Source organism: Hetaerina americana, unplaced genomic scaffold, assembly GCF_022747635.1.
Source record: "Hetaerina americana unplaced genomic scaffold, ioHetAmer1.1.p SCAF_9, whole genome shotgun sequence".
Taxonomy (NCBI): domain Eukaryota; kingdom Metazoa; phylum Arthropoda; class Insecta; order Odonata; family Calopterygidae; genus Hetaerina; species Hetaerina americana.
The window spans coordinates 32,625,002-32,639,621 of NW_027287538.1; the positions used below are offsets into that span (position 1 = coordinate 32,625,002).

General features: G+C 38.1%; 1 protein-coding gene across 1 annotated transcript in view; it reads left to right on the forward strand.

Annotated features, from left to right (window-relative positions):
- LOC139698766 (sodium/hydrogen exchanger 9B2-like) overlaps positions 1-14,620 on the forward strand; it is a 381,578-nt gene that overhangs the window by 120,522 nt on the left and 246,436 nt on the right. The window contains exon 2 of the mRNA XM_071597674.1: positions 8,651-8,950. Coding sequence (XP_071453775.1) covers positions 8,725-8,950 — 226 coding nt within the window. The 5' untranslated portion in view covers positions 8,651-8,724. The remainder of the gene's footprint in view (positions 1-8,650; positions 8,951-14,620) is intronic.

Below are 14,620 nucleotides of genomic sequence, written 5' to 3' on the forward strand. Positions count from 1 at the left end.
TTCGATTATAAAGCGACTGGGAATACTGGGAATACTTCGGGGGAAGAATATTTCATTGAATAAGAAAAGGAGGATGTGTATACACACACACACATTTAAAATATATATATATATATATATATATATAAACACGGATGTAGATTTGTAGAATGTGGAGACACAAAGAAAGGACACTCACAATATGTTATTTGACGTTTCGACAGCTCGGCTGTCGTCTTCAGAATCTGAAGACGACAGCCGAGCTGTCGAAACGTCAAATAGCATATTGTGAGTGTCCTTTCTTTGTGTCTCTACATTCTACAAATCTAAATCCGTGTTTTTATATATTTGTGCGTCGCTGAAGAGCGTTCCATTTCGAAGATATATATATATATATATATATATATATATATATATATATATATAATATATAAAATCAGGGAAATAAACTGAGAATAAAACCAAGATGTTTTTATGTGCTTCATGGATCAAGAGAAGGCGTTCGACAAAATGGAGTGAGCAGAGTTGATTCAAATATAATTGGACACAGGAATAAGCAACAGGCTCCCACTATTAAATTGGGCGCATCATTTAGGCTCGCAATACTGCATCATAAGTTTAAAGGACAAGTATTTTCTACTTATTTAATTCTTAAACCAACCTCAACCAAGCATCCATCTCTCATATACTTATCCATGGACACATAGATGAACGATAATGACATTACACAATCTTGCTTCCTTCTCAGCATATTTTACTTCTTAAAATTACTGCTTATTCAATTCATATTCTCTCAAAACCTTCCATTGCCCTCCTTTAAATTACTCTGTGGTATGCTTTCTTCAAATAACAAAGGTAAAAATAAACTTTCTTTCGCGTATTAGTAATTTATTAATTACTTTCCGAGGTGTTAACATATGGTCCACACAGTTCCTACCATTAAGCTACGACATTTTGTATAATGTCGCCTTTCAAACAATTTCAACCGACGATTCACTGGATAATTAAGACTGTACTTATATGTTCATAAGACTAAGACATAAATAGTCCGCAATTCAGAAGACCCTTCTTCTCTATTGCTGACAATTCATGGTAGTCCCCTATCGTTTATAATTATTTTATTTTTCTGATTATTTGATGCAACAAAACTTTGCAAATAGTTCTTAAAGAATTATTATAGTTTTACCTCTAATTTGGGCAACAAGCCGAAGGCCTTTTTCGTATTTCAAAATCCATACTAGAGTTAAAACTGATTTTCACACAAGTAAACGTTTTTGGAGTTTTTTCATCATTGGATTCGTTTAATTCACCTACATTATCTACGCCAATACCATATAAATCATCAAAATACATCCTCCAACATTGCCATAATTACGTATTCATCCTAGATGATTTAAATATTTTTAATTTTTTGTCACTTTTCAATTTTTCTTCTCAATTCCTTGCCCTTTACCAAAACACCTTTTAATTTCCCTTAAATTCTGTATCCATTTATTCTACTTCTGCCATTTATGGGCTCTTCCTTTCCTATCAAGTTAATTTTGCTTGCATTTTTTCCATTTACCAAGATAAGGAATCAGAATAACTTTGTCCGATCGAGCTAGGGAGTGAAAGTATTTTATTTCAAAAGCAGTCTGGTGCGTAAAGACCCCCCTGCCACACACCCTAGCGGTGGCTTGCATGGTACCATGCATGAGTGAATGAATGACCTTGTGACTTGAGTGTAGCAGACTTGGGAGGGAAGCAGCGAAACGGATGAGAGGACATATCTTAAAGAGAGGACGTTTGGAGAGGAGTTGGTCGATGAAAGGAGGCGACAAGATGGTCTGACAACGCTTTGGGGGATTTTAAAATACATTTACCGTTTGCGGGTAGTTTGAATGATACAGTGGTGCCATATGGGAAAAGGGAAAAGATGATTTCACAATTTTTTAAATTCTTGATAAAAATCTTTCGGCATAAGTCCTAGGGAAGTAGATGTCTAGATTGATTGTGTTGGCTATTGCAATTTTGTGGCGTAGGGAGTAGTAGGTGAAAGGACGGAGAATTTCCAACTTGAAAAGATGTTAAGGAGATCCACATTTCAGCAGCGTTGAGTGTATACCTACAAGGTACATATTTAAAGCGGATTCGTTCGTCCAAATAAAGAGTTAATGAAGGATCGATCATTAAGTCTGGAAGACATGGCACCTATCACTCTATTCTTTGCGACGTCCTCTCCTGCGCTGAGGCGTCTCTGTTGTCTTTTAAACGGTTTTCTTCTTCTAAGACGCATATTTGTCCTCTTCGAGTGACTCATCTGTTGGTCGGCGGTATCAGTATCTCCTCGGCTTTCATTGGCGGAAAGGCTAATGAGAGATCGAGACTGGCAATGGGTAGCTAATGGCGATCCCAAGTCCAGACTTGCACTTCTGAAATTCTTCGAATGGCAGCAAAGTCAGACTCTGCTGCTTTAGTGCAAATCTTACTGGTGATTGGTCGGTTTTTTGTGTATTGGTGTGTAAACTGTATGGTGTTGAAGGCAAATATCAGTGTCGAGAAAAGTGAAAGCAGAGGCAGAAATAAAGAAAGAGCATTTATCACCTAAACTCAACTTTACCTGGGGAATATAATTTGGCATGATTCTTTGAGTGAATTATCGGTAGATGATTGTCATTGCTACTGTACATTGTGGCTCCACCAATTCGAAATCGTGAGAATGTGAATGCCAAGGCAACGATTTGTTTTGTTGTCAAAATGATTGAGTTTTGATTTAGATTATGACAGTGATTTAGGTATGTACGTGTTTCAGTGTTTTGATACATCTTGTTTTTGTTTACCATTGTGCAATAAATTCGCCGATTAGTAGAGGTGTTTATAAATTCTTGAATATCAATAAAATAGCTTTTTGGATAGAACGGTTGTAAGAAGCACAACGAAACCCTGGTAGTCTTCTTTCCCTCACGTGCGGTCTTCCGTTTCGACGCGCTTCGTTCTGGTAATAATTGCGCTCAGCACGTCCCACATTTAATAACCGCCTCGAGAAATATCCACCGAGGTAGCCAGGGTTCGCGAAATTGAGGTCGGCGACAGCCTGTCGGCCCTGGGCAGCCAGTGAGGGGGTTTTTCGGGATCACGAGGGGTGACGCCATGCAATGTCGTCCTTGAGAGAATATACAGAGCAAGGCCTCCGGGGCCGATACGTTTGTTGCATTGGGTCAAAATAATCAAGTACGCATTTTCGCAAAGTTTAATCATAGTAACCAGAGACTAAGGCTTTCATCCCATATGGTGTAAATTTCCTGGATCCCCCATCGAGGAAACCAGGCTGATAGCACATTTATACGTACTCACATACATGCACTTTCCGAAGTTTTAATTATGTTTGGGTTGAAGCAGTTCACGTGTTCATAGATACAGCTTATTAAAGATATATTTTTGATGGTACTAAAAAGATCCATCAACCAGGTGACAAGTGACGGACTAAAATTATAAACACTCCAACATCAACGCTTGAATATATCACTTAATTCCACAAAATGTAGTAAATTACCTACAATGATATCAGCATCGTAACATGCCAATGCGGAAAAGACAAGAAAAACTCTTATTTATCTTATTTTTCAAAAATTACGTCAAAATCTGCGCTTTACCAAGCAGCGTATTTGTGTCTTCTTCCCTGACAATATTTTCGGTTTCCTTTTGAAAAGGCTAGCTTATATGAAGGTAATTTCTCTTTTTAGCCTTCTTCGAGAGGCAGTATAGGGAATCACAATGATCTTAACCTAGTCAAAGTAAAACATAAAAAATTGATAATGTTCACAGAATAAGAATTGCTTTTTTTATCAATCCTATCCGTCTATTACAGAACACTAATACTACCTTGATCAAAAATTTCCCGGAATTTATTCAGAAAATTAAAAATACAAGTTTATTCATCTAAATCTATATTGTCCCCTTCAAAGTAATCCCCATCGACTGCAACACACTTATGCCAGCGCTTGATCCAATCCTCGAAACATTTTTTATATTCGGTTTTCGGTATGTCCATCAGTGCTTCCTGCGATTTTTCCATTACTTCCTCTCGGCTGCTAAAACGCGTTCCCCGTAATGGTTTTTTAACTCGATTGAACAGAAAGAAGTCACAGGGAGCCAAATCAGGTGAATTCGGTGGCTGTTGGATGGTATTTGTTGCATTTTTCGTCAAAAAATTACGAATAATGATAGCACTGTGCGACGGTGCGTTATCATGGTGCAAAATCCACGAGTTTTCTGCCCACATTTCTGGTCTCTTTCGGCGAATTGCTTCACGCAAACGTCTCATAACGCCCAAATAATACTCTTTGTTTACTGTCTGGCCTTCTGGCAAAAATTCATGATGCACTACACCGTTGTAATCCATGAAAACCGTCAGCATTGCCTTCTTTTTTGACTGAAAACGACGTGGTTTTTTTGGTCTCGGCTCATTTGGTGAACGCCATTCACTTGCCTGATGTCTGGATTGCGTGTCGTACTCATAAACCCACGTCTCGTCTCCAGTAATGATCCTTTTGATGAATGTGGGATCGGATTCAGCCTCGCAAATCATGTCTTTTGCGACGTCAACACGGTCTCTTTTTTGCATGAAATTGAGGCCTTTAGCATGCTACATGACGGAAACCCAAATCATTAACCACAATGTCTTGGGCGGATCCATAGGCAATGTTCAAGTCCTCCGCTATTTCTCTGATGGTTAATTTGCGGTTATTGACCAACATTTCTTTTACTTTATCAATTTTTTCACCGACTTTCGATGTCGATGGTCTGCCACTGCGTTCATCATCTTCGATTGACTCACGACCACTTCTGAACCACTCGTGCCACTGGTAAACGACCGTTTTTTTTAGAGAATCGTTGCCGAAACACTTTTCCAACATTTCCAACGTCCGTGCGCCACTAAATCCGTTTTTTACGCAAAATTTAATACAAGTTCGTTGTTGCAAATTTAAATCCATTTCTGAAATTGTAAAAAATCGCCAACACACACAGAGATAGATGTACTCTTGGCTACGTAACTTTTGCAAATGTCAAGTTATGACACTAAGATTTAAAGGGAATATCAACAACAGATGTACCAATTTAACAAAAAAAACAGAACTCAAATCGGAACGATGGGAGCGCCACACGGTGGTTATTCCGGGAACTTTTTGATCAAGGTAGTATATCTTATTTTTCCATTAGTGGCAATTAAGCCACTATTAAATTATATGGGAAAATATATTTATTCATAAATAATGTAAATCGAATAACTCATTAGCTTTGCATTACATTCCATAGTATTGTGCGAGCTACCACGAGGGTGTGTGGTAGGGGGTGATTATACACGAGAGTACTATACTAGACTCTTTCGAACTTTGGTTACGGAACCACAAACATCAGCTTGTTTCTCGTTAGCGGCTATGCGTTATGCAAACGATTAGACCTAAGCAAAATGAACTTTACGGTAAATATTATTGATAATGAATGAAAAAAGCCCAGTGCATCGTAGCATGCACAATCACCTTTCTACTCAGTATTACTCACTGCGATGAACAATGCAGCTTAAGTCACTTCTATGAATTTAGTAGCAATCATTTTGGAAATAGAGACCATAACTCATAATAGTCACACACCTCACACAACTTAGTCAACAACATATTTTCCATAAAACGGCTAACAATTATATTTAAATTAGTTTTCTAATCGCAGAATTATATACCGGTATAGTCTCCTAGTAAATGTAAATACACTTTCATGATTTTCATCACTTTCATCCTAAGGCTTTCTTCATTAGCCTTAATAGATTCATTTAACGCAAAACGTTTCCTGGCGCCATATGGAGTAAATATTGACATTTTTAGTCAATAAATCATTGCTACCATCAAAGAACAAATAAAAGCCATTTTTCAGAGCACCTAAGGCCAACTAAATATTATTACCAGAGGTGGGATAAATATTTAACACTCCAACCTTTTGGTATTGGCCACAATCATGCTCTTAAATCACGAAATCTCCGAGACCTAAGCAGGTCAGCGGCCGTGGATAGACAAAGCGAGACACTTGTCGGCGATCCGACCGAGCTTGAAGATAAATTTTCAATTATGAACAATGGACGCTGCTTTTAATGATTAAGCACCTCCTCGTGTTTTATTTTCTCGGGGTGGTCCATTTATCTCGAGGGACTTCCATCCTCGCGAGGGATGCCTCCCACACCGACGTGGTCAACCTTCACGCCAACCCCACCCCACCCCCGTGCACACCATTCTTAAGGGATCAAAAGGACCGCCGAGCCCTCCTCTATTGATTGCCAAACCTCGGGATCGTTATTGGTACTGCGGAGGTACGAGCAGCGACGGCTGCGTGAGCCGCGCTCTCGGGCCGAATGGACCTGCACCGACGGTGAGAACGAGCTATGAGCGAGCGACCTATTGCGCAAAAGTTTGCAAAATTAATTACCACGACTTATTTCCGATTATCACACCTCGAAAAATCATAACATTATTACAATAAAATGGCATATGTTAATGGATGAACTCTATCATCACCTATTAAACCGATCTTTGGGTTGATTACTGTGTTTATGGTTTTTTTAAATACTCAAAGACTTTAATATGGAGCGTAGTACTTTATGGATGTAAGACATGGTCCTTGAGGCAAAAGGACGAACGTATACTCGAGACTTTTGAGACTTAGGTGTAGCGGAAAAGGCAAAAACTAATTTGGACAGAGAAGAGGAAAAGTGCCGAGATTTGAAAATGCGTGGGCGAATAAAGGAAGTTAATCTGGGGGATATCCGAAAAAGACACAAAGGTAATGAAGGAAATATTGAAAGGCAGGTATGTTGAAGACCGTGAAAGAATAGAGATGGTTGGGAAAGCAGGGTGGAAGGAGGAAGGGTTTGGGTCATTTCGACAAAATGAAGACAGGCAAGTATTATGAAGAAATGAAGAAAGAAATAGGAAGTCTCCACGATACTTAGAAATGAAAAGTCGTAAGGGACCGTCCAAAACATACCTTTAAAATAGGTTGAATGCCATGGTTGACTGTAAATTATCTTAAAATTGCGTTAATACTAACTGCGTCAACATCTCATTCAAAAATACGCGATCTACACTGCGAAATCGAAGGTATCGTATAATAGGCAATGATTGGCAATAAGAGAAAAATGAAATTGGCCTTTAAGACCTGGGATTTTTAACTTGCATGGTCATTAAATAGTACGAAGGGAATGGGGAGACCTAAGGATAAGATTGCGAGCAGGATGCCGAGTAGGTCAGTAAGATTTTCGGGTGATAAAAGAAATTTCCAGTCATCAACGAGATAGGTGTAACTATTGGGCACATCTAAAGCCATGGGCAGTGAGATATTCATTGCGCAACGTCGACAGCAGATATTTAATAGATATCAGACATAGAAATATCTACAATACATGTACATTACGATATTATTCGGGGGGAAGTAATGCGAGGTCTGTTCAGACGGTATTCAGGCAGCCAATATTTTAAGAAAAATAGCCTACCTTGAACAATGAGACCTTAGTCCCCTTCGAAGTACTTCATTGAGACCTCACACACTTATCCCAGCAACTTTCCACTTTTCAAAACAATCGACGAAGCCTTTTTTCAGAATGGTTATCAACTGCCTCGTCGCATTTCGTCAGCGTCAAAAATTCCATGCTGCAGTTGCAGTGGATCTGCCAAAAGCCGCAAACGATGACCCAGGTTTTCTAAAAATGTCCTAACTGGAGATGAGTCACGACTATGAAGCCTGAAACAAAAGCCCAGTCTGCCAACAGTCGGTTGACAAGATTAAGGATAACGCCTAGTCGACATAAAAATATCGAAGTGGTGTCGCTATATCTTCATATTGTACAGTCGCCTTCGCTTAGCCGTATGGTACATACCGTACATTTAGACTTCAGAATATATTACTTCTGTGCTCGAATAACCTTGTTCCAATGTAAAATTATTAGTTTGGCATGCTGTAAAAGTGATTAAGATAACTAAATAAACTGCAACGCATAATTATTTTATCGGCTTAATAAATTGAACAGTAAATACCGTGGAGACCCTATGATTCCAAGCACGATGATGACCTCGCTAAAGTTACAATTTAAAGTTCAAAAAGAGATAGTGTTAGGCGCGCTGGTTGAAGTTGAATCATCACAATGCGAATGTCATGTGACGACTCTTAGGATTCAGTAGAAGTATCAGCGTGAGGTATTGAAGTGATAGCGAATGAAATGGAGCCGGTAGAACAATTCACGTGAGTCCATCGCAATTTAGACAGAAATGATTACTGAAACAAAAAAACCTGTCACTCATACAAAAAATTACTTTTTCAATCGGAAAACGTACAAAGCAAATATCTTTGCACCATCCTGGTAAGATTCTATATTTATTCCTCGCTTCTACTTTTTTTAATTCTAGAATGTTTTTGCCTCTACCTATGCCTTTTTCCTGAATTATTCCCGCAAAGGTAAGGATGAAATTTATTCACCATCCAAATAATATTCCATATTTGAGCGGAGTGTTGAATACGGACCATCTAGAACGTTTTCACCTTCGCCGTTGCTTTTTTCTTGAATTATCTACTGTATTTATAGGAATGCTATTTATATTTGTTCGTGTTCAAACCGTCACCGACCCTAATTTTCCCACTTCATTTTCCACAGCCGCCGCCGCAGAACGTGGACCCCTGGAAAGTCCGCCGGAGGTGCAGATCCCAGGGGGTCGCCACGGCAGAAAGATGCCGGTGTCCGGAAACAGCTCCCCCGCGAGGTCACCCTCGCCAAGCGGCCTCGCCCCCCCAATGGCCCATCCGAACCCGCATCCGAGCAACCTACTCCACCCGCATGGCTCCGGCGCCCCCGTCCCGCGACGCGTGAGCATCGGGGGCGTGACCACGATGAGCGACACGGGAGACGACGAGGACGCCAGCGGAGGGCACGGCAGCCGGTCCTCATACCGAACCGGTTAGTGCAAACGAGTCACCCCGCCCGTCAAAAGACCTTCATTTTGATTACCTTTTATCTTAACAATTACTCGCGGCATTCCACGATATTTTAACCAAGGAGTGCTAATAAAATATTACATTTCTCTTGAATGCTTTCATACTGAATGATATTTTTGCTGGTTATCGATGAATACAAATTTTGTTAGCAAATATGTGACTTTTAAAATAATTGGGCTCAAGTTAATTACTATACATTTTACATATTTGTATTTTTAGTTCTCAGCTAAGTCTCGAAATCTTTTCATTTCTTGGTTTGAAAAGATAGTCTTCTTCCGAATCTTGCTTTACAAAGTCGTCTTCTATTTGAATGGACTCTTCGATCCTCTTTTTGGTCTCCGGAATCTTCGCACGCCATCTGCAATCTCTTGCTTGGCCAATCTTCTATCTAATTCATTTGGAGTAGTTGGCCAATGTCCCAATGTAAGCCTTAGGTCCCTTCGTTCGTCTTCAAAGTCGTTGCACTCCACTCTTCGATGTGTTCCAAATTGCCTCGATTTAGATTGCAGCAGCAAGTGCTGCTTTTTATTTTCTGCAATTATTTTCAAGTACGGGTTACAGCCCCCATGTCCCCGTAAGAATTTCGGTTATATTTCTCTCAATTAAAAAAATTATTTTCATTTTTTCTTTTAGATTTGGAAGGTTGTTTTCTATCGTTTAGCCTTTATCCGTATCGGTACATTTCTGTTGTCCTTTTTGCAGTATGATCTCATCGAAAGTCAAATTATTTTTCTTCCATTTATCCTGGTGGAATAATCATCTACCCAGAAAGTTTGACTCTCCATTCCGGCCGAGTTCTACCTTAAGGTTTCTCCTCAAGGATTCGTATTCTGCGGTAATTACATTTAGGGCTTCATTTGAAGCAGTTTTATTGCTCCGGGATATGGATATTAAGCAGCTACGCTGAGCTTCATTTGATTTTTCCCTTTCCCGAAATTATAATTTATTTTAGCCACCAATTTCACTCCCATTAGTTAGTATGAGCAATAAGGAGCAACTTAAACGATAATGGGAAAGTAGGCATAGTTAAAAAATGCTAAGTTAAATTTGATTAACCTTAAGTTAATATTAATTAGATACTACAAATAATCTCTGCCTTTTCAATAATAAAACGTTTTAAGAAAGCTGAGGAATGTCAAAATTGTATTTTTCATAAAGAATACTGAAGTTTCAAAACATTTAATAGTCTTTACGATTGTGATTTAATTAAAATTTGAGGTACTGTGAAGAGAATAGCATGAATAATCAGCAAAATAGAAAATCTGCATACGGATAATTGAAAGTCCACTGTATGTTTGAAATTGAAAGTTCACTGTAGCAGTCTGGGCTGATAATTGATGGTACTGGTAGAATTTAGAAGTCCCTCTACAAGTTTTGTGGCATAATAACTCTTCAAAATCCTATGAAGGTGCTGTGAGCTGACTTGCTCTTCAGATTGTGCCCTCGAATAGTTCACCAGTAGCTCAGAAAAGATTAATAAAACTGGTCAGTACGATTGGATTCTATACGATTGGATTCTATATTGGATTCTATATTCTATCAAATATTATCATCAGCAGACTCCACATGTAAATCACAAGGACTTTTAAACTAAATTGTAGCTTGATAAACAAACCACTGGCTGCCTATACGACATTTTAATGGAAAATCATACCTGCAGTAGAATAATGTCGCGATGAGTCAATTTTTTTACCCTTTTAATACCTTTAAATAAGTTATATTCTATCTAAACTTTCATAGATTCCGCTGAAAATGCCTTCATCATCGTTATTGGGACGACGATTTCCAAGTTCGTTGACGCATTCAAGTATATTACGTCACCTCAATGTGATCTAATAGTAGATAAGCTCTATGTTTATAAGGGGTAAGCATAGCCTCGTAAGGAGTGAACAGAGAAGAAATAACCAATTGAGTAGTTTCAGGCGTGATGCGGTGGAATGCGAACATAATGAAGAACGGATAGTAGCTATTTTCCACTAGATTAGTTTTATTGGACGACCGGGTTTCGATATATTACATCATCTTCAGGTGACAAAATGAAGTGAAGTGCAGTCTTATATACATTTTACATTATCATTGATTCTTATGTACATTTTACATATTCTTATATACATCGAAACCCGGTCGTACAATAAAACTTATCTAGTGGAAAACTAAAATCACTAATATTCAATAGATTAGAAAACTATTTTTGAACCCCTTGGAACGCCACTGCTGGTACGAAAATAAATACGATTACTATTAAATAAAAATACAACGGATATGCCTAATTATATTATTTAATTAACTAAAAAATATCATCTGAGTCGGGCGTGATTTCAATTAAGCTCATTACATTCAAAATAAAATGGAAATGAATCGCCCAAGAATTCAAATTTTATCTGAACCGGTTGCTACTTTATCACATTCATAACTACATTATAATTATTAATATTAGGTAGTCTACCGTTTGAGATTTGAGGTTTTGGATGGACACGAAATGAACACGCCTACATTTCTTAGCCTCGCCTAACAAGACACAATCTGACACTCTAAACTAGATGAAATCGTTTTTTCCGCATACATTCTATCTCTCTTCATTCCGTCCAACATTCCTATCCTTTTCCTTCTCTTTCCTCGCCTGCTTGACGTTCTCCCCGATATCAGTCTTCAAAATTCCATCGCTAATTAAAATACTCTGCTTCCACCTTTCCTTCCTTTTTGGACTTCCAAACAATCCTTCATTATAAAATTTGTTGTCTCCGGCGTAACTTTATGGAATTTAAAAAACACATTGAAATGAAATTATTGAATTCCACACACTTTTATGTGGAACCAAAAATTCATTAATTTCATTTCAATCCTTCATTATGCCTGGTACTCTCTCGATTGTTTATCTTTCCGTCCATTTTACCTTTTCCATCCTCCACAACCAAATCTCAAAATCCTTCAAACTAAGTCTGTGGGCACTTATATGGGCATTAAAATTTAGCAATAAACGGAGAAGAATATAAATGTTTCCTGATACGCAAATTTATTTATTTTGCACCATTTCTAGCGACAAATTTCTTCATTCCACATCTCCTAATATTATTTTTTAGTTGAAGAAATCGTAATCCGTTTTTTATCTACATATTATTTCACCAGTTTTCTCGACGATTATTGTATTTAGTAATTAATCAGCATTTGTAAGGCAGTGGTCTTGGCAATAACTGATAACTGTTTCATGAAGATAATTATAAGCATTTCCTATACATGCGACAGAAATGTTATCTTTGAGGCTAAAGGATGAGCATGAACTAAGACACTTATGGGATATTGACATAATCTAGATTTTTAAGCCATCCTACCGGAAAAATAAATTAAATTAAATTTTTATTAGTTTAAAATATCTCCCATCTGCATCAATAAAAACAACACCTTTTACAGCATACCAGATTAACAAGATTGTGTCTCAAGAACGACATATACTACATATTTGATCACAAATTTAAGGTAAAATGCTGGGCACAGAGAAAAAATAAAAAAAAATTCTTTTCTAAATAGAACAATTGTTGATTGGAACACCTTATAAGCAAAAATATCCGAGCCCTTTCCTAACAGAGTGTATACTTTTAAGAATAGATGTAAGGTATATATGTAATAATTTGATTGATGTGTGGTGTATTGTATTATATGTAATAGCTTATTTTTTTAATTTATCTTTTTTTTCTTGCTGATTAATGGTTGTAAATGGGATGGGGATTCGCTTGTTTTGTTAAAGAAATTTGTGTTTTGAAGTCTGATTTTATCTATTATCTTTTGCGATTATTTGGGACTTTTGTGCCACCTGACAATGTCTATCAGCACATGTGTATTTTTAATAATAATAATACATACCAATGGCCTACACTCTTTCCCCAACTATCGAACTTGTAACTGAATTCAACTGTTTGATATAAATACAAGATTAATCCAAATTAATCCTTAGAAAAAGTGACAAGGGAATTTATTTAAGGATAATTTACGGTGAAACAACTTTTCAAACAATCCATTTGCATTAATCTGGCTATGGTGAAGAGATATTTGAGTTTTACTGCGCTATGAAGTTGGTGTTCCTCAAAGTTTCACTCGCGTTCCAGCTAGTGTTTTCAAGAGTACGAAGAACGTGTTTCACTCCGAAAAATGATCGCTCCAAGTCCGGAGAGTCTTGGAGTCAAAAATGCCTCCACTCCCAGTAAAACTAAAAAGTCAGCTCCACATATTCGGTACAACTTTTGAATAAAAGGCGAAATGAGTTTTAACGAAATGCTTCTCATTAATCGGACCCGGGTTCTAATCCTTCTCAGCATGTTGAAAGAGTGATTGTCCAGTAGAACTTTCCCTTGGTATAACACGATTGATTCAAAGAAACTGTGACAAATTCCGTGAAAGTAAGCTTACCAGAGTACGTTTAACAGCAGCATTTGATTCTGACGCTGTTTCCAGACAACGAGAATATTGCAGTGCAAGAATTATAGCAATCGAGACAAACCATTTTTTTCAATGTAAAAGTCTCACTTCTTCTACTACATGGCCGCTTCATAAAAGGTTCAACCCACCCAACCAAGACCTACAGGAGTGATTTCATGAGCATGGTGGACAGAATAAAAGCTATGGTATCAACAATTATAAAGTGATATTTCGGGGTAAGTACAGCGATGTCGATGACTCATCATTGTAAAATTGAAAATCTAATTAAACGTTCCCATACATGAATGCTTTGCTGAATCTAAAATATGTTTTCATCGAAATTCTTTCACCAATCTAACCTAAATCCAAGTATTACTTCAGGTGATCCCCCAGAAAAATTGAAAAATGAATAATGACAATGGCATTAAATTCCAACAACATCCTATGATCGACAATTAAGCTAGTTTCCACTACACAGAGAAAGGAAATAAAAACCTTTGGTATATTTAATCAATAGTGGTATTTTATTGAAAAAAATACGTAACTTCCATCTTTCTCTTACCAATGCAGAACAAGTTCCGCACAATTAAGCTAAACGGTGCATTCCAAATATAAATAAGCTTTTTATTGTCACTTCGCGTGTAATTAAAAGAGCGAAGATATAATAGGCTTACTTCTACAGATTTACTATGGAAAAAGAAGACTAAAGATCACTTCGAAATACTGAAATGCGAAAAAAACAAATATACCCTGAATGCATTACACTCAATTAACTTGAGGCAGCCATTCGATGGAGGGCGGTCCTTTATTTTTTATCTTTTAAGTTGTTCCATTTTCTTCTCCTTTCGAGACACGCAGCCTAACGCCCAATGGCTTTCGAGATCTGCGAAAGAGTTGTCATGGTTTGGATGAAATGTTGGCTCAAGTCTCCACCCGTCCGTCCTCCTCCAACCCGCCGACTCCTTTCTCCTTCCCCCCTCCTTCACCCCTTAGGTGCTGGAAATGATCAGGATTTCGCCGCGTTACCGCCGGCCCTCTCCGGCCTTCGAACACACCACCGCGCCGCCGACAAACGTTTTCGAGAGGTTTTCCCTCAAGATACCGCCACCCTCTCCTCCTCCCTTCCCTCCTATCCAGTTCCGAAAGCGCTCTGCCACTCTCTTCACATGCCTCGCGCTGCAATTGTCCGGTTACGAAACTCTCAAAATTCGGGAAATGCCCT